This window comes from Chiroxiphia lanceolata, chromosome 3 (genome assembly GCF_009829145.1).
Source record: "Chiroxiphia lanceolata isolate bChiLan1 chromosome 3, bChiLan1.pri, whole genome shotgun sequence".
NCBI classification, from domain to species: Eukaryota; Metazoa; Chordata; class Aves; order Passeriformes; family Pipridae; genus Chiroxiphia; species Chiroxiphia lanceolata.
The window spans coordinates 48,737,125-48,763,017 of NC_045639.1; the positions used below are offsets into that span (position 1 = coordinate 48,737,125).

At 36.1% G+C, this 25,893-nt stretch overlaps 1 protein-coding gene across 8 annotated transcripts in view; it reads left to right on the plus strand.

The window, feature by feature from the left end:
* Positions 1 to 25,893, plus strand: part of UTRN (utrophin) — a 364,804-nt gene that overhangs the window by 313,205 nt on the left and 25,706 nt on the right. For all 8 annotated transcript variants that reach the window (XM_032682362.1, XM_032682360.1, XM_032682363.1 and 5 more), the window contains 7 exons: positions 1,905 to 1,990; positions 9,727 to 9,884; positions 12,267 to 12,433; positions 14,855 to 14,966; positions 21,990 to 22,126; positions 23,751 to 23,789; positions 24,032 to 24,097. In XM_032682362.1, the coding sequence (XP_032538253.1) occupies positions 1,905 to 1,990; positions 9,727 to 9,884; positions 12,267 to 12,433; positions 14,855 to 14,966; positions 21,990 to 22,126; positions 23,751 to 23,789; positions 24,032 to 24,097 (765 nt within the window). The remainder of the gene's footprint in view (positions 1 to 1,904; positions 1,991 to 9,726; positions 9,885 to 12,266; positions 12,434 to 14,854; positions 14,967 to 21,989; positions 22,127 to 23,750; positions 23,790 to 24,031; positions 24,098 to 25,893) is intronic.

The window sequence follows — 25,893 nt, forward strand, 5'->3', positions numbered from 1 at the left end:
TGATTGGTCCAGTATTATCAGTGGGGCAAACCATTATTACCTCAGAGAAAAGGTTTTTCAAACCACCACACTAGGGCTTGAGAGCTCTTTGACAAGAGAAGTCTGAACTGTAGTGGGCTTATCTTCGTTCTCTAGTTTTCCTTGTAGCACCTGGTGTTTTTATGCTATTGTTCCTCTTCCCCCAGAGGCATAGGGTCCCTCTGGACTTCATATTGCTAATCTTGTTTTCTGTTGATTTTTCAGTGATTCTTATTCTTTGGAAAAATATTGCAGGCTTTGTAATGATTTGTATAATTTTCTGAGAAAATGCTTTTTGTGTGAAGAAAATTTTTCACAGATCCTACAGTGATCTGCTGAAATCAGGAGAAACTTGAAGCCTCCACATACCTGATGTGGAAAGCTAAAAGCCCTGATCTTTTAGCTGCAAAGTTTTTCTGAGTTTCTGTCTTTAATAAACAAATGATGTAGTCAGTCCTGAGTTAAATCAAACCCAAATGAATGTTCAGCTTTTTTTTTTCTTTTTGATGAATATAAGGTTAAAACACAGACAACCCTACACAGGAAAGAATGGGTAAATACCTCTATCAAGGTGTAAAATGAACCATTTAGATGGTAAAATGTACCAGAATGATGTAGTGTCTGTAACTGAAAGAGGTAATGTGAAGCTAAGCTTGAATGTATAAAATAGATGGCACTTTTCTAACATTCTGGAAAATTGGGTCCTGATTTTCCAACTAGGTCTTAAAAGTAATGGGCAATAATTTTTCTGTACCACTGTTCCAGCTTGTAGAATGGAGAAGATAATACTGTCTAGTCTTACTAGATTAGGTGATGGTTGCGAAGAAAAATGCATTAATATTTGTAAGTTGCTTAGCTAATTTATTAAGAATCCAGGAATAAATTAATAATTTTGTATTCAGCACAAGATTTGTGAAGTAAATCAGACAGCAGACCATATGTTGAATGGATAGGATGAAAAGAGTTATGTAACAACCGACCCCAAAGTAATTAACGTATATATCACTTCTTTGTGACAGAAAGGACCAAAATAATGTTTGAGGTGATATTAAATTTAGTGTTATCTTGTTGGTTAAGGATCCAGCTAACCTTACGTGGCAATATGTGCAGTTTGACTACTATTATTATGACTTCTTTTTGCCATGTCTGATTTGAAGACAAATTCTGTCATGGTTTTTGATTTTTGAAAGAAAAAACAATTCGTAAGAGTATGTTTCTGCACTTTAAAATTGTCCTTTTTCATGTAACCTGGGTTTTTTGCTTTAGTATATGTTTGAACAGTGTTTGTCTTGCAGGCTTAACATTACTTGCTTTGGTACCCACTTACTTGTTCTCAAGTTGCTTTTTCAGTTTGGACATATCTTTTTCGTGTTGAACAAGATGAGCCTGAAATTACACTACTTAGAAAGAGCAACAGCTCTTCATCGTTGAATTAGTGTATGTGGTTGCCTGTTTATGTCCTGATATTACATATATATCAGAGCATTTTAAACATAAAAGACAAATTAAGGGGAAAAAGAGGATGAATTACTGTGATATGAAAACTTGGTTTTATTGCAGTCCTTTTGTTTCACACTGAGTAATAGGCTTTCCTGCTGTGTGCTCATGTATTTTTTCTGTGTATATCACATTATCAAATCACATTAAGAGCTTTACAGAGCTAATCGTCTGGTCCTTTGGAATAATATGTGTAAACTGCTTAGAAGGCAAGCTGAGCTTTTGTAAGGGAACCATTCTTAATGTGATTTGTAGTGGTTTTGGGGGTTTTTTTTGAGATTTGAAGTATATTTGAAGTAGAAGTTACCAATATCTTCATATTTTTAATAGACTTGAATTGGAGTGAAATAAAATTAAACTATTAAATTGTCTTATCTTTATAATTTCAGTGGCCGAACTGGAAAGATACGAGTGCAGTCCCTGAAAATTGGCTTGATGTCTCTTTCTAAGGGCCTTCTGGAAGAGAAGTACAGATGTAAGGAAGAATTTGTTTTACAAAATACTCTATATAACTAAGTCACGTACAATGACAACACATATTGCAGCAAAATTTGAAGTAAAATATTTTTCATGCCTGTACATGACAGTTTTCTTGTGTGTAAGTAAAACAGAATTGTTTTCATTATCATCATTGACAATGGAGAAAGTAGGATTTATATTCTGACTGGAAAGTATTGAAAGTATTCTGCTTTGTCATAAGTCAAAGTACTGCAGCCCCCAAAAGAAAAGGAGAACATAGCCATGTGGAAGCTAGGGAAGTATTATATTTGACCAATTTTGTTCTCTCGTGTGTGTATGTTTTGTTTAGGGAAAAATCAAGCAAGTCAGAACTGATTGTATCAGATTTCTATGGCTGATAAAGCAAGGAAATACATCAAAATCCAGTAATTGTATTTAGTAGTGCATGAGAAAGATTATCTAAACGCTGAAAATGGTTTTCTGATATATGCGCTTTCTGCCAGAATTGCACAATGAGAGTTTAAATTATGTTGATTTAAGTAATCTCACAAGCTTGAGAAATACTAAGTAGTATAAAAATATTTCACAAAAATAATTTCAGGAGCAGAAGAGAATTGAGTAACTTTGTGGCAAAACCCCCTGACAAATATAGAAAAAAGATTAAGCATTATATTGGAGCATCCTATGTGATGGACATTTACATATTATGCACATTCATCTTAAATGCTGTTCTTTGCAGTATTTCCTTGGTTCATTTTGGAAACACATAAAAAATTTATAGAGACTGAATCTTCTCCATGTACTTTTGAGCTCTGCAAAAATTTCTGCTTTCCTTAAGAGCACTTGTAAGCAATCTTATAATCTTGGTTATTAACATTGAGCAAAAGTATGTGTCTTATGCATTGGGACATATTTTGACATTTGAATGGCATACTGAGACTTTGGGTTTTTTAGTTTCCTTATGTTATTTGACATATATGTGAATTATTCCATAACTGAAGAAGGTTGACAGACATACCTTTGTTCAGTAATGACAATTCAGGGAGTGATCTACCATTTAATGTGAAATAAAAAGCTTTCCTAAAGCACAGGAGTCAGTTAGGTTGTGGATAACAAACTGATAACCCTTTCAAAAGATGGTTTCAAAAAACTCCAAAACCTGAGAATAAACTCACATGAAATTGCTATTGGTAATACATTAGTATGTTTACAGTTACCAAATGCAGGCACTGAAACAGAACAAAGAAATGGCTAGGTCTGATTAATTTTTGTGTTGTTGGTTTGTATTTAGTAGTAAAATAGAAGTGGCAGCTGATTGTGGCTGCAGATTTTACATCATCTGTGTTAATAGCATGGACTATTTTTTCTGAATATTGCTGTGAAAAGTCCTAAAAAAATTAGTACAGAATAAGTCTCAGAAAACTTTTATACCAAGTGATCATAACTTCAACCTGAAATACATCTGAAATTAAAGTAGTTGCTCGGGTTCTTGAAGCAGAGAATATTAGTCCAATAATGCATCCTTTTTGTTGTTATAACTCCTGTGATCAGGAGCTTTGATATATTTTTCAGTTTTATTGTCCTTATGAACCTTAAAATTGTCACCAGAAAACCTCTTAAATCTGAAAAAAATTTTGCTAAAGAAGGAAGGAAGTAACAGTGTTAGGTATTGGTTCTTGGCTTGCAGTGGCTTTGCAGTCAGTGTTTTGGAGTCCTCTGGCACCAGCTGTGTGCCAAAACCTAATCTTTGGTGTGAGCTCTTTTGCTTGTTTTGAATTTGTCACACTCTACTAATCATCTCTTTGTGAGAGAAATTTTTTTTTACCTACTGAGGTTTCAGATCCTTAAGTGAAAACTGTGGTGGAAATCCTAAGTATTTTCAAGAAAGTCAGTGACTTGGAAGAAAGAGCAGGACCCCCAAACATGGGTGCTTAATATGAATTATCTGCCATCTGATTTTTTTCCCTTTCTCAGACCAGCTCCTGAAATTTGCTTGTCCTTTTGGCTATATTTCTTCTAACCATTTAGGAGGCATTGGCAATTCCAGACTCCTCTGAGTGACAGTCATCATACAGCTGTGCTTGGAGCCCCTAGCAGAGCACAGATTGTGCCTCAGGTGTTGTAGCCTTAGAGAAGCTTAGAGTAGTTGGTAGTAAAATAGGCAAGTTTGTTGTTTTAAAATCTTTTGGATGAACCCTTCACTCTTTTGTAAAACTGTTGAGCTGAATGTCTGCTCAGGTGTTCAGACTTCCTAGAGACCAGACTTTTGAGGCATAATTTCAGGATTGTTGAGGCATTTGATTTTATCATGGTTTAACCCCAGCCAGCAACCAAGCCCCGCACAGCCACTCACTCCCTCCTCCACCAGCAGGGTCAGGGAGAGAACTGGAAGGGTAAGAGCTGGAAAACTCGTGGGTTGAGATAAAGACTGTTTAATAGGGAAAGCTGTGCACACAAGCAAAGCAAAACAAGGAATTTATTCACTGTTTCCTGTGGGCAGACAGGTGTTCAACTATCTCCAGGAGAGCAGGGCCCCATTACATGTAACTGTTACTTCAGAAGACAAACACCGTCACTCCAAATGTCCCCTCACTTCTTCCTTCTTCCCTCCACTGTATAGACTGAGCATGATGTCATATGGTCTGGAATATCCCTTTGGTCAGTTTGGGTCACCTGTCCCAGCTCTGTCTTCTTCCTACTTCCTTGCCAGTGTGATAACACAAAAAGCAGAAAAGGCCTTGGCTCTGTGTAAGCCCTGCTCAGCAATAACAAAAACATATTATCAGCCCTGTGTTCAGCACAAATCAAAACACAGGCCCATACTAGCCACTGTGAAGAAAATTAACTCTAGCCCAGCTGAAACCAGCACAGGTTAATGAAATAATATAATAAATTGGCAGGGGACGGTAACTTCAGTTTACCAGTACAACTGACTTTCATCTTTCTCTTTTACTTTCTTTTGGAAATCAAACTTTTGTTCTTTTTTCTTTCTCTCATGTTAATCCTTTTGTTTTGTTTTGGTTTTGTTTGTTTGTTTTTGTTTTGTTTTGTTTTAACAGCCACCTTCAGTCACATTTATTTTCATCAAAAATAAGAACTTTGTTAACTGTATGTTCATTTCCAGTGTAGGTAGAATCTTTTCACTTGTCACATTTTTAAAAAATTATTTACCAGGGAAATTTCTGTGACTTTTTTTTTTTTTTAATTTAATTAAGCTGCTTTTTTAGGATTCTAGACTTCAGGGTTGATATGAGAATGGATCTTTAATTAAAAGTCCCAGTTACTAAAGCTGCAATTAAAGAATACCTATTCTTGAAAATGTTTAAGACATGCTTAATTTCAAACACGTGCCTGGGTATTCCTGAGAATAAAAATGGACCTGCAAAAGTAATTCAGTTGTTGTGAGCTGCTTCACACCTGTTCTTGTAGGGCACGGAATCTAGGGCTTCTTCTCTGTTATTGAGGCCAATGCCCTGGTCTGGCTGTATCCATGTTATGCTTTCCTTTCCCTTCTGACCAGGAAGGTCACTTGTGAGCTACATCAAAATGCATTTGTGTGCATTTCACTCTTACCTGGACTCATCTTTAATACCGAAGGCCCAAACTGGCAGCAGAAACAGAAAGAGCCATATGAAGTTTTTTATTTGTTTATAGTGTGTGGATTTGTAGATTTTGAGTCATATGACCCAGATCAAATTAATAGTCATTAAATTATTAATGAACAAAAACTGTATGACTTGAGATGAAAAAGAAGAGCTACTTGAGAAATCTTATCTGCAAAGCGTTTCAGTTTTCAAATGAGGTACAGCATCCTTGGAATGTGGTGGGAATTTTTAACTGTTAAGTTTATGTTGTTAATTTTCAAACCATTTGGAACTTGGTAGTTAAAAAAAAAAAAGAAGTTAGAACGTTCATTCTGTTTGTGACAATTCAACATAACATATATGTTGTGGACATCATTCTACTATCTTATTATCATTTTGGTAGGAATTAATAAACTTTTCAACATTTTCAAGTCTCCCTTTCTATATCAACCATTAAGTACATTTTTTCAAGCTGTCTTGCTAAGTTGCAGCTTGAGTCCCACTGGTGTCATCCTCAAAATACCAGTGTGAGGCTGAATTTATTTAAGATTAACTGATTTCTTTTTTTCCTAGTATGTTTTTTTTATATGACTCAGGTCTGAATAATCATTTCTCTGCTCCCTCAATCATTCTTCCTGTCCTTTGATAGAGTCTCTTATGCAGTTTAACCTTAATGTCAATCTATTTTATGTTGAAACTCATTTAATATTTATGTGCATGTTAACAAACTCCATTTACAAGAGTTTAGGGCTTTTATTGTTGCTGGTGGGTGATATACGGGGTCCCCTTTCCAACTGATGCAAGTATATTGTCCAGGTGGTCCCTGTCAGAGCTAAACCAGGCTCTTCTCCAATACATTTGCAACTTGAGTTGCTCTTGCCGCACCTCCTTTGCCAGGGAACAGTGGGTTATTTGAAGCAGGTAGGCCAGATAGCAAGAGCATTCTCACTTTCTATACCTTTAGTTTAGGAGCTTCTGCTCCTGTGTGCCACACTGAAGGCATTGAGGGGTTTGAGAAAAGAGGATACCATCCATAGCTTTGCATTTGGTTATGGCACTTGCTGATGTTAAGAAACAAATAAAACTCAAGTGGAGTGTTTTGGAGGAGTTTGAGTTCTTCAAAGGTATTTCTGGTTTCCTCCTAGCTAATCACTCTACCTATTACCCCTCCTGTCACACAGTTTTTCGTCCGTTTACCAGCTCCATAGTCAACTGAAGTTTTAGGGCTTAGGAAATTACTTCATCTGCCTCCCAGCTCAAGCAGTTAATGACTTGTTCTTCTTTTAATGCCTGTTTCCACTGTAGACTGATGCAAACAGAATAAGAAACTTTTCTTTTTTTCCTTTTTTTTCTTTTATGCTATCAGTTTTTTAAGCTGACTCTTAAAAATTGAAAAACTATGCCAGCCTAAGCTGAAGAAGCTAGCCAGGATCAGAGATTGCCAAGACAAGCCTGCAGCTGGGCAGTACTAATTCTGTCACCACTGTTGTCTGTGGTGGTTTTTTTCCTCAACACTGAGTGGTGAAGATGCTGCTGTTTGACTAGGAAAGAAATGGGTGAGAAAAATATGGCAAACTCTAAAAATTATTTCAGCCATCTGGATTTTTATTTTGTGAAGATCCTTTCTTCTGCTTCCACCTCCTTTGAGAAGAAATAAAGTATGACCAGACTATCTGAAGCACGCTGATAAAACTTGTCAGTTGTTCTAAATGAAGGACAAAACAATTTATGCAGTGTAATAAGAGTTACTCTTGAATGTTTCTGAACAAAGCTTGTCTTTTTCTCAATCAGAAGTGCAATCAGACTGAATTTTCAAATTTCATTTATTTCTAATCTTTTAATGGTTGTTCTGGTGGGAAACATGAAAAAGTAGGGGAATAGTATAAATGGATTTTTTTTTTCTTTTAAGATTACTTGAAGTTTTAATCCAAGCCAGCTACTGAGTGCAAAAGGACAATGTAAAAGCCAACTGGAATGAACATAAGAATTTAATTCCATTTCTTCTGTAATTTGTACCACTCACAGAATTTAAAAATATTTCCTCGATAAACTCAGCATTTAAGTTGTTTTCAGGAAAGATGAATCTTGTGAAAAAATGTTAATGTTCACAGCTATGGAGTTCATAAATCAAAATTATTGGCAGAAACATATTAAAAATTTTGGCTGAACACTTTAACAATTAAAATTATCCAATCTAAGAAATGTGTTAAGAAAGCACTTGAGAAATAGCATCTGTACTGCAGACAGGCCTGCCTGTTAAATTCCGTGCTTAACTGTGACTGTAGGTACAAGCAGTATCTTCCTTCCCAGTGCCTGTATCTGGAACAATTTTCTTGATCCCTTTCAGCATCCATTTTTTCTGTTGTTACAGTCATCCTGGTTCATCCATTTATACTACAGGGCTTGACACCTACCTTAAGAAAATGGAATCAGTAAAGGGAAAGGACATGGAAGCAGACATGGTTATCCAGGAAGAAAATGTGATTATTGTTAAGCTTGAGTTGTCTTTCTTGCTGCTGCTCTTGCTTTAAGCTATTTTGCATGGCCAGTTGTGACTTGTGGTAACTTCTAGTCTCTCTTCAGAGCAAATGTGCTTCTGTCCCCAACCAACTGAAGGATGGCATAGATTTTTGCATAAGATATGGATTTCTGAAATATTTCATTCTTCATAGAAATGTAAAGTAGTTTGATTTGGAAGGAACCTTTAAAGGTCATCTAGACCAACCCCCTTGCAATAAGCAGGGTCATCTTCAACTAGATCAGGTTACTCAGAGCCCTCTCCAACCTGACTGTGAATGTTCCCAGGGATAGAGCATCTACCATCTCTCTTGGCAACCTTTTCCACTGTTTCACCACCCTCATTGTAAAAAATTTCTGCCTTAGAACTAGTCTAAATCTTTTAGTTTAAAACCATTACCCCTTGTCCTATTGCAACAGGCCCTGCTAAAAAGGTTTGTCCCCAGCTTTCTTATAAGCCCCCTTTGAGTACTGAAAAGCTGCAATAAGGCCTCTCTGGAGTCTTCTCCAGGCTGAACAACTCCAACTCTCTCAACCTTTCTTCAGAGGGCTATCCTCTGAAGAATATCTCTCCTATGATCAGTTTTGTGGCCCTTCACTAGATCTGCTCTAGCAACTCCATGTCTTCCCTGTGCTGGGGACCCTAGAGCTGGAGTCAGCACTCCAGATGGGGTCTCACCATGCAGAATCACCTCCCCCAGCCTATTAGCTGCGCTTCTTCTGATGCAGCCCAGGATTCAGTTGACTTTCTGGGCTGCAAGCACACCTTCTCAGCACATGTCCAGCTTTTCATCCATCAGGACTCCCAAGTCCTTCTTGGCAGAGCTGCTCTCAGTCCCTTCATCCCCCAACCTGTATTGATACTGGGGGTTGCCCTGACTGAGGTGCAGCACCTTGCACTCAGCCTTGTAGTTCTTCATAAGATACCCATGGGCCCACTTCTCAAGCTCATCCAGGTCTTTCTGGATGGCATCCTGTCCTTCAGGATGCACCTGCATCCTTCAACTGCACCACTCAGCTTGGTGTCATCTGCAGACTTGCTGAGGGTATGCTCGATCACTTTGTCTATGTCACTGATGAAGATATTAAATAGCACTGGTCCTCATACAGACTCCTGAGGGACACCACTTGTCACTGATGCCCATTGGGACTCTGAACAATTGACCACTAACCTCTGGATGTGACCATCCAACCAATTCCTTATCTGCCCATCAAATCCATCTCTCTCCAGTTGAGAGAGAAGGATGTTGTGGGTGGCCATATCAAAGGCCTTACAGAAGTTTAGAGAGGTGACATCTGTAACCCTTCCCTTGTCCGCTGATGTAGTCACTCTATTATAGAAGGCCAGGCAGGACTTCTTGCTGGTGAAGCTGTGCTGACTGCCTCAAATCACCTTCCTGTCTACCATGTGCCATAAGAAGCTGTATAGTTTCATTCATTTGGCCTTATTTTTCTCATTTATATGGTTACAAATCAAGAAAACATATTCAAAGTTATCAAGATTAGATTAAGGTAAGCTCCTGTAAATGGGTCTGTGGCCATGTAACCATGACTATAACAAAAATATTAAAAGCTCGAACTGCAGCGTTACTGAATGAAAAGGAATGTATGTGGAAATGAAATGATATGGTGCCTTTTTTTGATGTTGCAGACCTCTTCAAGGAGGTGGCTGGCCCTACAGAAATGTGTGATCAGAGGCAGCTGGGCCTTCTGCTTCACGATGCTATCCAGATCCCACGACAGCTTGGTGAAGTGGCAGCCTTTGGTGGGAGCAACATTGAACCCAGTGTGCGCAGCTGTTTCCAACAGGTAAGATAAAGACCTTCGTGAGGAAAAAAAACCCTCTGGGAAGTCTAAAGATTCACTTGTTCATGATGTAAAAAGAAGAGAGGAATTTTAAAAACATCCACTGAGTTTTGAACAGAATTGAATATGCCCCTGCAACTAAGTGTGGGAAGTTATTGTGAAAATGCGACTGTAAAAGATGGTTTATGGTTTAGGACAGGATGAAACAAATTATGTTTAGCCAAAAGAATATATAAATCTTTGTGATTTTGACAGTGTTTGCAGCTCTAAAAGCTGATAAAAAATTTTGTAGCAGTCAATTACCCTGCTTTGCATTGTTCAAAGCAACCTGATACTGTGAGAGCAACATGCTTTTCCCTGCTGGAACAAGACACAATCTCAACAGAACAAGAGAATGATGTTGGTAGTAATTTTTGACCTTATGAACCAGGAAATTATTTAGCATTATTTTACTGACAAAAGAGCTTGCACTTCCATGAAACTTCAAGCTTAGTCATTAATATATCATGAGCCTTTATGCAGCAGATCAGAATGGAATTAAGCTCTTGCATCCTGCTGTTCAGCCCCACACTACATGCCAGGGGTTAATGAGGCTGCAAGGATCATCTGTCTGTTTAAAGAAGATGAGAATTAAAAACAGGATGTTGTAATGAAACACAACTAACTGACTTTGTCAAGGATGCCTAAAGCTCCAACTGTTTGCTATTGATAGCTATACTGCTTCTGTGTATTATTTCTGTGAAAGTGGCTGATTTGAACATCATCAGAAATTGTATATGGATTAAAAATTCACTATGGTGCGTATAAAATTAATGACTTGGATATTTCAGAGTTTATTGAATCAAACATTAAAGATTTTAGGGACCTTTTAGAGCATTTTTCTTTTGCCATTCTTTCATAGACATTTCTACTTTTTTGTCCAGTGCTTTGAAAAATGCAGTTGCGCTAGCTTTTTTCAGAACTATTAGATTAATTTCGGGAGTCAGGTGATTAGAATTGGAAGTGTGTTTGTCCAGGTTATGAATAATTTAGTAGATACTTACAGAAGTTGATTTGACCCATTAACCATGTAAAACTTCCCCTTATGTTTTAACACTGCTGCTTCAGACAATAAGGGATGATGCTTGACATAGCTATAACTAGCCTTGAGTGGTTCACGTCATACTGAAATATTCAGTTGTTCATTTGTTAGTAGCAGACTGTGTCACAGAGGAATGATCTTTAAGTCTCTCAAGGGTCTGCCCCATCTCCCATGCTATTCAATTATGGGTGAGGGGGTACTAGCAAGGTAGCATTTAAACACTTGATGTGTTATTGCAGTTATACTGATAATGAAGTTGCACCCCTCATCTCACACGAATAGCTCAAGTTCAGTCTCTGGTCATTAGAAAAGCATAGACAAAATTTGCAATTGCATAACAGTTCTCAGTCAAGTATTTTCTTGGTGAGGAAAGAATGTGGGTTTTTTTCATGCTTCTCTCTTTTACTGGCAAAAATCAACTTGGACTATAAATAGATTAAGAAGCCTAGGATTTCTTTCTGTCATGCATTACCATTTAAGAATAGTTTTCATTTTTAAGCTTTGTTTTCTTACTTCCAGTGAGCTCAGAAATATGACCTCTGTTGTTATTGCTGACAAAGTTGATGAATAGAATACCTTTACAGCTAGGCTTCTCTGGTGGTTACAATTTAAAGAAAATGTAGAGACATGTTTGTTTGCTTTTTAAAACAATCACGTTAATACTTTAGCTGTGCTTTATTCTTGCAGCGATTGCCTATAAAATGGGAGATTTCTTTCTCATTAGTTACGTGCCTGGCTGTTTGCTATTTGTGTGTGGGGGTGTTTAATGTGCTAACTAGAAAGAATACTGTGAGCTCCAAGCATAATAAAAAAATTACATGAGTCTCATGGCAATCAATAGGCACATGCAAGCACTACTGACATTTAACATTTTGTCATCAATCTTAACTCAAAAGTCAACCATATCTTTAGCATGTCTGAGGTGCAGAAAGTGCTTCCCTTTCATGCTCATACTTATTTTTCAAGTCCTTTCAGTTCAAAGACAGCTTTACAAGGGACTCTGTTACTCATTTACTATGTCCTCCACCTTTATTACGGTCTGTTTACTCTATCATAGCTGTTTTAGTCTCCTATAGTCTTACTGACTGACTTGTTTTCTTTATTTACATGTTGATCAAGGTTATTTCTTGTGTCTTGTAAATGGTTTTGGATGAACCTGTCATGGAAAGGATTAACATAGGTTGTTGTTTGGTTTTCTTCCATAGAATTCTAAGGAAAATTTGCTTTTGGGTGTGTGCTGTTGTGTTGTTTTATTTTATTATTTATTCTTTTTTAATTTGAATGTGGGTTCTTTCTCTCCACAGAATCACAACAAGCCTGAAATAACTGTAAAGCAGTTTATAGATTGGATGCGCTTAGAACCACAGTCTATGGTGTGGCTACCAGTTCTACACCGTGTGGCAGCTGCAGAAACAGCGAAACATCAGGCCAAGTGCAACATCTGTAAAGAGTGTCCAATTGTCGGATTTAGGTAAGAGGAGGGCAGTTAGGTACAGTGTTTCCCTGAAAATATCCACACTTTTAAGCCTTCCAACAAGTGCAGTTTTTTCTGTCTGTTTTCCACTGTTTTCCTGCTTTAAGATAGGATCTGTCACCTGTGGTGTGGCCTGAGCTAGTGCAGTTCTGGCTGCTGCAGTACCACTGTTAGACAGCCAGTGTCTGACAGAGGTACAGGGCAGACTGTCATCAGATGTTTTTGCATTGTTGGAGCCAATAGATAACAAATTAAATATGAATGCACACCGTGTTTTTTGTAAGCACAAGATCAAAAGGAGGTGATCAGTAAGAAAAAATGTGGACTGACTGCTCTCTTGCATAGGGCTTGGGAAACTAACTTATGCCAGGCAAAATTAAACACCCTTCAACATCAGTCTTTCCTTGCTTAAAACAAACACTGATATGTTGCTGTGATGCAGCTTGCACAGTTCCTATCTCAAGCATTGAACTTAATCAGACTTTCATCTGTTCAAAGAAAGGTGTGAATTGCAAAAGAAAAAAAATTACATGCGGAATATTCTCGATGTTATTCTCCTAAACTGTAGTTGGTACCCTTAGTGAGTACTGTTACAACTACCATGCATTTGTGAATTGATTATTCCCATGTACAAAATGATGCAAAATATCCCCCAGAAAATACCAACAGGGGCTACAGCTAGAGCTAAGAATAACTGGATTTTTCCTCTACTGTGGTCATGGAGTCTAGTGTATTATTTAGGAAAAATATAATAGGTCTTTCTTGTAAGTGCTTCTAAGGTTTTTCTTCAGGTATCTTGGCAGATGAGTAAGTTTTGTACCCCATGCTTTCTATACTCCATCTTTCAGTTGTTTTAAAGGATAATAATATGAATCCTGAGGTCAGATTCATCTCACCTAATTTTAGGCATGCTGGTTTTAGTCAATCTTACAAGACTGAGCTAGCAACCCTCTTTTTTGTCATTATAAATATAGATATGTATTTGCAAAAGTAATAAATCTGATCAAACTTTGTTGCCTGTCTTAAGAGGAGATGAAATTTCTTGAAGTGTTCTTATTTTTCTTTATTATTGCCTGAGGGAGCATAGAGTGACAAAGCTCCAGCTCAGATATGTTTTAGTTGTCTGAGTTGGGGATGATGAATCTTGTCTGTACTATGTGTAGAAGGAGGGTAGAGAGATAGAAAAGCAGAGAAAGGAAGACAAAGGAATGGGTCATTCTAAGTAATTTCTATAATGAAGTTAGAGATCTGCAACAACAAAAGCCTCTAGCATCTTAGCAGAAGGTAAATGTGGCCCTTTAATGCACAGGCTCTGAGTAAAAATTATAAACAGCTGCATCAGCATCCTTTAAAGTGAACCTTTACATTTATAGACACATATTCCCTTGCAAAACAAAACATAAAACTCAGCAGGGAAAAAATGTGGATGGGTACTGAAAACGGCTCTCAGGAAGCAATTTAATTTAAACTTTAACTATTCAGTAGCTATTCAATTTGGTTAAGTTTGCTCATTTTAGTTTCATACTAATGATATAATCTCATCCAGTCAGAACAACCATACTAATAAAAACAGTGGGGGGAATCTGGAATTGAATTGTTGCTTTAGTCTGCTCTGATCTAAATAAATAAATCATGTTCCCGGTGACTACATTTAATACAAGGGATACTGTATAAGTTTGTTACTTTGTTTATACATAGTCTCTTAAAAAAAATATACCAAAAGTAAATATATCATTGTAATTTTTTAAACTGAATTTTGTATTATTTTTATAATTCATGAATTTTCAAGAATTTCATTTTCTGAAATGTGTTTGGAATTTCTGAGCATCAAAATTATTTACAAACACTTAATCTAACTGTTCAGGGTAAAAACATCTAAAAGTAAACCAGTCTGGCTTATAAAAGTTTTTTGAGATACCCTCTGAACGTTAAATAGAGGAAAAGAAAAACTAAAACCCATATGGTTTAAAGTCAGTAAAAACTTGAAAATTATAAATTCTTCACAGTCCATCTATGAAGCTGATGCCCGTAAGATTTTCTGCTTCAAAGTGACTTAGGCAACACATGATTGACAATGGCTCTCTATATGGATATAGAGACAGGAACTTTTAAATACTCAGTGAGGTGTGCAGTGTTGGGAGGTTCTGTGAAGTGTGTTAAGAGGGCTGCAGGTTTCCTGTGTTCCCGTGCAGCTGCTGCAGTGGCACTGCAGTGGCCCCCCATGAGTGTTGGCTGTGCCACATCCTGGTCACACCCACCCACACACTTCAAAGTTCTTTAGAAGCTAATCCCAACAAATTCACTGCGTTGCTGTTGCTGCTGCAAACCAGGTGACACCATTTCAGAGAGTAATTTGTTTTGTGAGGCTTAATTAGAAGTAGACTTAATCTTTAATCACTATGTTTAATGTCCCCATAGGTATCGGAGTTTAAAACATTTCAACTATGATGTCTGTCAGAGCTGTTTCTTTTCTGGCCGTACAGCAAAGGGGCATAAATTGCATTATCCAATGGTGGAGTACTGTATACCTGTGAGTACTAATTTACTATTTCTAAGAGGTAACAATCATTATTTGCATTATTTGAGGTCTAAATTTTTTATGGAGTCTTTCGTCACTTCACTATTCTACCAGGATTTCTTTTTCATATGTTTAGTAGGACCTGTATTCCTACCTTTCTCTTTGGAAGGCATCAGGGACTTTGCTAGTGTTGCTGATTTTATGTGGACAGTGTTTGGATTCTATAGAAATGGGTAGACATATCCAGCTGTGAGAGAACTTGAACTTCACTTTTGCTTTGTAAAAACAAAGCTTGAATATTAAATGTAATTGTAGTACTTGTATACTTGCATATGCACACACACTGTAAGGGTGAGAACATGTCAGGGAAAAAGGACTCACTTTACTATTGCTATACCATAGGAAAGAATATTTTATATTCTAGTAATGCACTTTTAATATTTTTGGAGAGGCGTGTGATCTTCGCTTTCAGGTCCAATATTTTGCTTGCTTCATGAAAATGTGATTGGAAATATGTTGAGTTTCATTCTGCTGAGTTATTACTGTTGACAGGGATATTTAAAAATTGGTTTGTAGCTGCAAAAAATAGAATTGATAGTTTCTAACCAAAAATCTTCTAACCTCTGTGAGAGGTTTGCCTGCAGTAGCTAACACAAACTAATTTTAAAACACAGTATTTTCTTAATGGTGTTTCAAACACAATTTTCTATGGAGATTTCTAGGAGTCTTTCTTAGGTGGAGGAGTGGCTGGGTGGCTACCTGCAAATAGCCCTTTTACTTTTTTATCAGAGTAGTTTAAATTCAAGAATTTTAACTCAGAAATAAACTAATAGGATAACTGTTATGTTATCTATACAACAGTGCTGAAAGGTCTGTTTGCTCAGAAAAATTCAGACCAGAATGTAAATAGAGCTTATTCAATAGAGCTGATTTCTAATAGTGTTAGAAGGTTCTTTGGGTTCTTAGAATAGCAAAAAGTCATTGAGTTACCTGACTGTCTTTTACTGTAGTTGTTGGACTTATTACCTGTGTTTTCCCTCTCCTTTACCTGGCTTGTGTCTTGTAACAGAATTCAAATTCTATGAAGTACTGTTTTCACTCCATTATAGTCAGAAGAAAACATGAGTTATGTTAATTTATTTTCATTAATTCTGTATCCTAATGTTTGGATTTGATTGATAAATTGGCATGTCAGGCTATACTGTGAAGAATATTTTTTAAGTATGTTTGTTGTTTTTTCAGCCAGTTTTAATATTTGTTGTGTTTAGTCACTGTTTTTTCTCTTCATACCTTCTCTTTTCAGTCATTTTCTGGTTTATTTTTTACTGGTTTTGTGGTATGATATAGGGCCGTTTTTTTCCATTTTCCATTTTCTAACCCTCAAGATCTGGAGGTCTGTGAATAGACATCATTAAAAATATGGTGATACTGATTTTTTACTTGCCTCCTTAGCCAACATAATCCAAAAATTTGAACATGTTTGGAATATATTTTTCTTGGATTCATTTTTTATTTTCTCCTTATAAAGTTCTCTCAAACCTCATCTGTAGCGGAACAGAAATGTTTTTTGTTACTACCTAAAATATACTGAAAATTCCGAAATTAAAGTATAAGGGGTGTTGAAATAGATAATGCTGCTGGTCCACAGGATAAAATGGCCTTCCTGTTGAATCAGTCAAATACAGATTATATCTGGTATGCGGTATGGTACTATCCCTAGAATAGGATGGTGTATTTCTGATGAATTCCAGGTTTTTTCCGAAGCAGCAGATTTGATATCTAAGAGAAAATTTCAGTTCTTGTTAAACATGTTCACGTTACATAACTGTGAACCATCTCATTTAAAACTAAAGACTGATGAACAGAAAAACATATTCTGGAAATGGCTGGAATCCTCTCTTGTTCATGGGACTAGGGATGGCTTGTAATATCATGAAGATTTCTGTTACTGCTACAGAAAGAATATAGTTTTAAAGCAATATTAAATGTAAAATAAAGTAACATGATTAGAGTGACTGAAGGAAGGCAAGTGTATAGGAGGTAAAGGAAGAAACTTGTGGCGGTTTTAAGTAGAGCAGAATAAAAGAAACGGCATTTAATTTAGGTGATGCGTAAAATTAGAGGTCCAGCACTGACCCCCATTAATTTGGAATCTGAATATGAGAGTTGGAATTTTACTGAAGTCCTGCTGTAAGTACACTCTGCTAGCTCCATTTCTGTTAAAAGAAATGACCCATTACATGAACAGACTTACATGCCTGTTAAACTTCCATAATCAGTACCCACATGCAATCTGTTTTAACTAATCTCATCTGCGCTAGGTCAGGAATAAAGAATTGATTTCACAAAAAGAATTCAGTATTATTTATCCTTGCTGTTTGTTGGTTGGTGTGCTAATCTGTTGCTAAACTTGAATTTGTTTCATGTAATACAGTAGTCAAGAATTTCCAATTAGTAGAATAGCTTATATGTTTAAAATGAATAATGCCTGAAAAATAGCATGGACCCAGGTCTGTGAAATAAAAGAAAAAGTACCAAAGGCCAGTAAATTGTTCAGTAGAATCCACTGTATTACAGTACAGATAGCCTGAAGAGTGCATCTACTCTACCTTTTCAACTAAATTTAAAAGCTGTTGATGTTAAAATGTTACTTTTTTGACCAGTGTTGAAAAGCAGAGTACAAATGCATGAACTCATTAATAAACCTAGCTTCTCTTTCTTGCTGCTAATGCATATTAATACATTAATATCAAGAATACTAGCAATAAATAGGTAAGAAAATGCTTCCGTTAATTAAGCTGACATTTAGAACTGGAGCTTAGTCACAGGTGGAGGCAAGACCATTTAATTGTCTTCAGGTAAGTAGTTAAGTGTAGGGTATGAAGGAATTTTTCAGAAGCACAGTGACTTCTTATTAAATTTAAAATAATTTGGAGAATGGCTTAAGGAATCTGTTTTTAAAATTAAATTTACAAGGGGACAGTTCTCCATTTTAATGAGTTTTGTGATTTGCATTAGGTAAGAATTGCTTCACAGTTTCAGAATATGACCATTTACTCTACATAGCTATATGTATACTATCTGTAATGCCATTCAGCATTCATCTTAACTTGCAATTTAGTTTTTTTGATGCTGAAAATGCAAAAAAATTAATAATAATGACTTGAGTTATGTCTGGTTTTCTTTCACCCAGGATTTAGAGATGGGTGTAACAAGCAACTGAAAACATTACTCTCTCTTAAGCAGTAGAAATGCAAAGTTATTCTAGTTAGTATTCCACCTTTTTCTCCTAGTCTTTCTCTGAAAAGATGGAGAAACAGGATTTTTAATGTAGAATTTTACACAGAGATATGTAAGATGTAAGATTTTCCTAGCGTCTAATTCAGGAATGCTCTTATGTAACTATCTACATAGTTTATTTTTAGCTGTTTTGGAACAGAAATCCTCTCAATAGTGTCACTTGTGTTATATTAAGATGGCTTTCCAATGGATCTTTGAATTTCAGATGGAAATATTTACTGCATCAGTTTTCATTCTCCAAAAGAAAACTCTCTCTTTGTTTTCACTTTGCCAATCCTATATTCCACAGCAAGGAATATAAAAAAAAGCTTTTCTGGAGTAATGTAAAAATATCAAATCACAGTTCTGAACATTTTCTCATTGCAAGTAGACCTATTTCCTTACCATAATGAAAGTATAATCAATTTTTGTAGTACTGTGTCACTCACCTGGCACAGCTCCTTATTTTAGGGAACTAATTTTTGGTAGCCTTTCTATACAAAACAATGGCAGCAAAGGTTAACCCTTTCGTTTTCCAGATGACCAGAATTTTATTTCCCTGGAAGAGCTCAGAACACGATAGTCAAGACATCAGAAATTATTGGTTGAATGGTAGTTTACCCTAGAATGATTTTTTTTCCAGGCACAATAAAGCTTATCTGAAATAGTGCCTGTTAAGACTTCTGCTCTAGATAAGTCATCTGAAAATTGAATTCCTACTGACATCCAGAGAAGACAGATACATTCCTGAACATCAAGCAGCCTCAGTGTTTTATAAACAACAAACTGACATAAGTAAGTCAGTGGTTTCATCTTGATATGCTTAGCAGTGCACCAAACATGACATTTCACTGTTAACAAAAGGGGATTGGAGCAATAATGGAATAAAAAATTGTTAGGGCCTCCATTATTAATTTTTCTTTGAAAAAGAGAATAGTAGTAAATAAATAACATTAAATGTATGTCTGTATTTTAAGTATTCTATATTATTTATTCACATATGTTTCATATATTTGTTATAATTTTTATATTAAATATTATTTTATTTAGAACTCTCTAACTGCTTTATTACATTCTTGGTGATACTTTTTCCCAATGAAGACTTGTTCTATTTCCAATATACTAAAAGTATACAGAAACTATTTTTTTAGCCTATGTATGAAAAACATGTTTCAGCATAGTCATTTTTTTCCACTGCTTTCCATGAAATCCCAGTTCTTAAATTTGCGTTGGATTATAAGAAATTTTATCTGGTATTCATTTGTTACTTATGATTCCATTTATGCCTGGCTGGTATATTGAAGAGTGCTAATGCCACTTTGTTAGTTGTTACATATTTTCTTCTTGAGACCTTCTGGTGCAGGTGGTTTTTTAGTTATTTATGTGTGGCAGCCATGGATCTTATATGTTCCTTCTTTTCCTTCCTGAACTTTGTCTTGCTCTAAGAACTGAGATTTTAAATTGAGTTTGAAAGCATGGTCCTTTGGCTGAATGTTCAGTGAAGAAAAGGATTTTTTCTTTGCTTTTGAAGTTCTGAAACAATGGTGGTATTTGTGCTATTGATTTATGTGGAAGTAGTCAAGATGTCATGATGTAAGAAAGTGTGCAGGGTACCAGTTTATTTTAATTTAGAAGATAGATTTTACACAGCAGTGCCTGGCTATTGATTTTTGAAAGGAAAATGTTATAGTACCTTGACATGATTTTGGATTGGATTGTATAATGTGGTTATATGCAAAAATAAGTAGAAGAAATATTTTGAAGAGTTGTATCTTATTTGCGTGTAGATTAAAATAGTTCTTTCAAATCTGCTCATATTTCACTGGTTAATATTTACTGTCCTCAATAATTACACAGTCATATTAGTTTTCTTTCCAAGGAACTGGGTCAGGCTGTCATACCAAATAAAGAATACACCAGAGGAAGAGTTTGGCAGCTCAGTAGACATTTATTTCTATAATGTGTAGGTACTAAAATTTTCATTCCTTGGCGTTGGGACAGAGTTCCATCTGTTTGAGTTACTGTTGCATGAGAATAAGCAGCCCTTTGAGTTGTCTCATGTTCCTTCTTTGGATGGTGCAGTGGTTGGAGTAGATGGTTTCCGAGAACGATTTTGTGAGCCCTCCCAAAATCCACTTGTATTAAAATTGAGGGGTTCAAACACCTCTTAATCCCAAATTTGCTCAGTTTGTTGTTACTTGTTAAAGTCACATATGAGAAATCTACCAACACCAGTTTGATTATCTACAATTTCTATTATTTGTCTGATCTGCATTACAGAATTTGTAACTGCATATATTAAAATACATAGGGAAGTATTTTTGTGTTTTGACAACAGAGAATAGAATCAGGGAATAGTTTGCCTGGCCTTCTTCTAGGCCTCTTTGTAGTATGTCAGGGAAAAAGATTACAAAACTGAAAAAAATCTCTCTCCCTATGGTTATCCATCCGCTTTGGCAACCTTTTATGTTAACAGGCTTCTCCCAAAGCGGAGGGTACAGAAATGCAATCTGTAGTTTGTTACAGAGATTGGAGTGGAAATCTGTAGAAGCTGTTGCAAATCTTCAGTTAAGTCAGGAGGCAAATGTCCACTTTTTCTTTACTGCAGTTGCAAGAGGAAATGCTTAATAGTAACTGCTGTATGGGAAGTGGACTGTTCTGTTGAAGTACTCAGCACAGTCTGAGCACATATACTTTAAAAGCAAACTATATACTACTGTTTCTTCCTGCAGATCTCTTTATTGCCATTTTCATCTTGTATTGCATGTGTTCCTGCTTTTGTAGAAGTTAGCTGAATAGTATTACCAGAGCAGTGCTGCCATTATTGCTGTGATTATTTCCAGTTAAACTAATTCTTAAAAGCAGTTGCTTAAATTTTAATTGTGTTCTGGGGGTGGGGTGGGGTGGGATAGGGAACCAGGAGGGATGGGGCTAAGCATTTGTCAGTTTTGGAAGAGGCTTCATCAGTTAGGATCAGTAAAAAAGATGCTGGGAGGGATGGAAAATGGTGATTACAACTTGTAAATTTAGACTTGAAGAATCTTGTGGCTAATTTTGTCCTAGTCTTATCTTGTGGTAGTAAGGAGTAAGGTAGTAATCAGCCTGTGAGTTTGTTACTTCAGGCGGTATTTGTTCTTATCAGTCCTGTTTGTACCTTTGAACAGTGGCTGTACACTGGCTGTCACTTCATCTGTGGGTTTTGGTTTTTTTTCCACTCTCAAATGATACTGGTAGTGGCAGAAAATGCTTATGAAAAGTTTGGCCATTGAGAATGGTTTAGCACATATCACTCCCATCTTGTGATAAAGTTTTCCATTGCAGGTCTAGAATGGAAGGCAGTGAGTATTTTGGGGAACTTTGAATATAGAGGGCTGTATCTTTCCAACTGATTATGACAAACTGATAAGCCTGTTTTTATTTTTCTGAAAAATTTTTATGTTTTGTAGGACTGGTTATAAATGTGTAACTTAAAACTTGAACCTTTGTCAATTTTTTTCTAATTTGTAAACTAATTGGTAAATGCTTTTTTTGCTGGGAATTTTAAGTCTTGCTGTTTTTTTCCAGAAGAAAATTTTTAGATGCATTATTTTCATTATTATACCCTATTTCAGGATACTAAAAAGGCAATTTTAGCATCATTAACATTTTAAACTTGTATTCTTTTTCAGGGCAGTACCAGCATTATTAACCATTAATATTGATATTAAATAAATGCAATTTAGCAATGTTGAATTTAATTTCTTTAACTTTTTAAAGACAACATCTGGGGAAGATGTACGGGACTTCACAAAGGTGCTGAAGAATAAGTTCCGATCAAAGAAGTATTTTGCAAAGCATCCCCGACTTGGCTACTTACCTGTGCAAACAGTATTGGAGGGTGACAACCTGGAGACGTAAGCTTGATTTATAGAGTCACTGGAGTCACTAACCTATTCTATTTAAAAAAAAAAAAAAAAGAACTCAAGAAATAACCAAAACCAGTTACAGAGCCTTGTTCTGTATTATTTTGTATTAGTTGTTTCATGTTATTTGCAGATCTTGCCTATTTTTTAAAAGTAACATATTTTATATTAGATTTTCGTAAGCACTTTACTATAAAGTCGTGGACTTTATAATGTCCATGGCAATGGACCAAGCAGGTAATGTTGGAGGGTGCTGAATGGCTGTTTTACAGAGAACACTTTTGAGGAGACTGGGCTTTTTGAACTCCACTGCCTATTTGGTTATGTCAAAATTCCTGGAATTAGAATTCTCTGAGTTAATTAGGGTCCTACAGGCATCAGAAAAACAGGTGGCTTAATCAGAGAGAGCACTCTCAGTGTCTCCACGGTATTATTTATGGTTCTGACAGAAGTGCTTCATTTTATTTACTTGCTTGGTAGTTGTCAGCAGAAGACATTGTTACAAGAACAAAATTAAAATGTGTTGACAAGGTGCTAGAATTAGTTTCATGCATTGACTGTCTTTCACATGCTGGAGTCTGTGGCAGTACTGCACTGTCTGAACATGGCACACTTAGCTAACAGCAGCTCATGTGAGGCTTTAGCATAGATGCTCTGCTTTCATATAGCAGTTTTGTGCCATTGCCCTTGCTCTGTTTTCATGGCTGGAGGGCTGTGCATTTTATTTACAATAACCAAACAAAACTTCTTCATAGCAGTTTAAGAAACAGGAGGAAGTAATCTGAAAACTGGTATTATTGATGACCTGGCTTCTAAGGAAGCAATGCATATTCAAGTGTTAAAATGTTACCCACTGAGGCAGTCTTCAGCTGCCACCAACACAGAAAACAAAGCTGCTTTGATGTGATGAAAGTTCACCAATGCTGCCAGAAATTGGAATGTCAAAACTGTGATCACAGGTCAGGATAAAACTCTTTTGGTCCAGTCATGTGGGAAATATACAGATAAATTGCCAGCACCATGCTGAGGAAACTGTTGGTCTTGGTTCTCTGCCCTGCAGGTGGCAAAACTCAGTAATACATTCCTTTTAATAAAAAAATTAGAATAAAAAATCCTATGTAGTTACTCAAGTATGAGAATTTAGTATAATATGTATTTAGCTCTGATTATTTTTATGCATGAGGAAAATAAGCATTGATAACTGTGACTTATAGAGCGGGTTTTTTATTGGTAGTATTTTTTCCACCACATTTTTTCTAGTCATTTTTAGTTAGTTTAAGATGAAAGATCCAGTGCTTAAGCAGAATTTAAATGAATTGATTATAGTTTATGAACTACAGTTCAATCAATACCTCTGATTTGGATTTTTCTTTAAATTGATTTTTATTTAACAAAACAAAGTGTGTAAGTCAGTCTCCTGTCCCTCCGTGATACTTGGCAGTATCTGTTGCTGTCTCTTTTCTTCATCAGTTGTTGCTAATGGAAATAATCTGGGTGGGTTGCTGGTCAAAACATTCTGTTTCTCCAGCTTTCTCTTGCTTAAATGACACTACAGTTGTTTCATAGTTTCATTCTTTCTCTCTTTTTCCTTTTTTTTTTTGTGTCTTCCTTGCAGTCCTATCACTCTCATCAGTATGTGGCCAGAGCAATACGAGTGAGTATGCAGAACTCCTTTGTCTGAAAAGCCTAGTATGCTGGTTGTTTTCTTTTAGCTCAGTTGCAACTAATCTGATGTGCATGAACTATAGGGCATGACTAACCCAAAGCAATAACGCTGTCGGGAATATTGTGAATTTATTTATTTGTCATCAGTCTAACTTAATTTAAAAATAATATTGTCTATATCGTGAGTTGCTTTAGACATCACTAATTGTTTTATTATTATTTTTAAACTAGTCCTTCCCAGTCTCCACAGCTGTTTCATGATGACACACACTCCAGGATAGAGCAGTACGCTACTAGGTAAGGGAGGCACGGTTTCTCATGAGTAGATTACATTTTGTGATTGATTCCTGCAGTTTTTTATATGCACTACTGGTTGGATATTGTTTATTAAAAAGATATAATTCTCTGTACTTAGAAGTAAAATATTTTTAAATCATTAGCTTCTGATTGCAGTCATATTAGATGTAAAATAGATATTTTAAATCTATCATCTCTCATACAGAATGGAAACTGTTGCAGAATTGCTTTATTTCTTAAAATGTATGATTTTTGTTTTGTTTCTTCATTTTTAACCTTTAAAATAAACCAAACTTGGTGGATGTATAGTTTTCCCAGTAGGATTTTAGATCCAGACTTTTGTTTTCTTCTGTGACAGGTTGACACTATGCATTACTGTTGACTTTTAACAGGGCATATAATAATTACAGATGTTTTATGTTCTTGCTTTTGTGGGATCACCCTAGTCCTTTTGTGATAAAATATCTATTATGCCAAGTCCATCTCAGTGTTTCTGTCTTTTGATGAACTCTCTTCTGTACATTCACAACTGGTGATCACAGAAATCAGTAAGGTTGAAAAAGGCCTCTAAAATTGTCAAGTCCAACTGTTAACCAGGCACAACCATGTGAACCATTAAACCATGTCCCCAAGTGCCAAAGGCACTTCCAGAGAGAATGATTCCACCTCTTCCCTGGGCAGCCTATTCCAACACCAGACCACCTTTTCATGGAAGAAATTTTTGTAATATCTAATCTAAACCTCACCTGGCACAACTTGAGGCCATTTCCTCTCATCCTGAGTTACGGATGTGGTGATGGTGAAGCACTAACTAGAGATACCCTCTCAAAAATAAGTACCATGGGAACTGATTAGGCTTTTCTTTGGGAGTTTTTATTGTTGTATCTGATCTCTACAACTAATAAACAACATTAACTTTTTCAGCTTTTTTACTAAAAATTCAGTTAACTGCATTCTTATTTATGAGCACCATAAGAAAGCTTCAGAGCAGTTTCTTAAATACCTACGATACACTACTTATGATCTTTGCAGTTGGAGAAAAAGAAATAGGGCCGAAGGGCTACCCACAGTCAGCCTAATTTTTTGTATTCCCCCAGCAGCAAATATTTTCATTTTGCACTAGTAGTATAGCACAGTGACACACAATGTCATTTTAGTTATAACTGCTTTTCAGTTATTTGGAACATGTCATTCATATAGATCACCCAACGTTTCTTTGAGTCTCTAACTTAGGCTGTGCTTTAATCAATTAAAACCCCTGGACCAAATAAATTAAACTTCTCTAGAAAGATGTGAGCAATTTTTGTCTCCTTATGTCCTTTTTTTCAGCCCTTGGTGCCACAATACTGTGACTTTTTGTGCCCAGATAAAGCTCATGCTCTGGACTCACATTAGGATCAAGGGAGACCCTAGGTGCAATACCTGTTTTACTTCCCCTGTCCCTCGGCTTTTACAAGGTCTGCTTTGGATTAGAGTAGCTGAAAATGGACCATGCACTAGCCAAGGCTCTTTCAGGATACAAAGCTAAATCTGTACCTGCCATGTGCAGACATTGGTTATGAAAATTAGAAACTTAATACTGAATACTGCATAAGTAATGTATCTAAAACTACTCAAAACTGTTTTTCTTCTAGTAAAAAAGAGAAGACATAATTCTGTGTCTGTCATATAATTTTTATTGTGTCCTTTCTAATTGGATCTGTTATGTGTATTTTTTATATAAACTAGTAAATCTTTTTAATTGTTCTGATCTTTTCAGTTAAGCTTCTTTAAAGGAATAGTATCAGGGCTTCCCG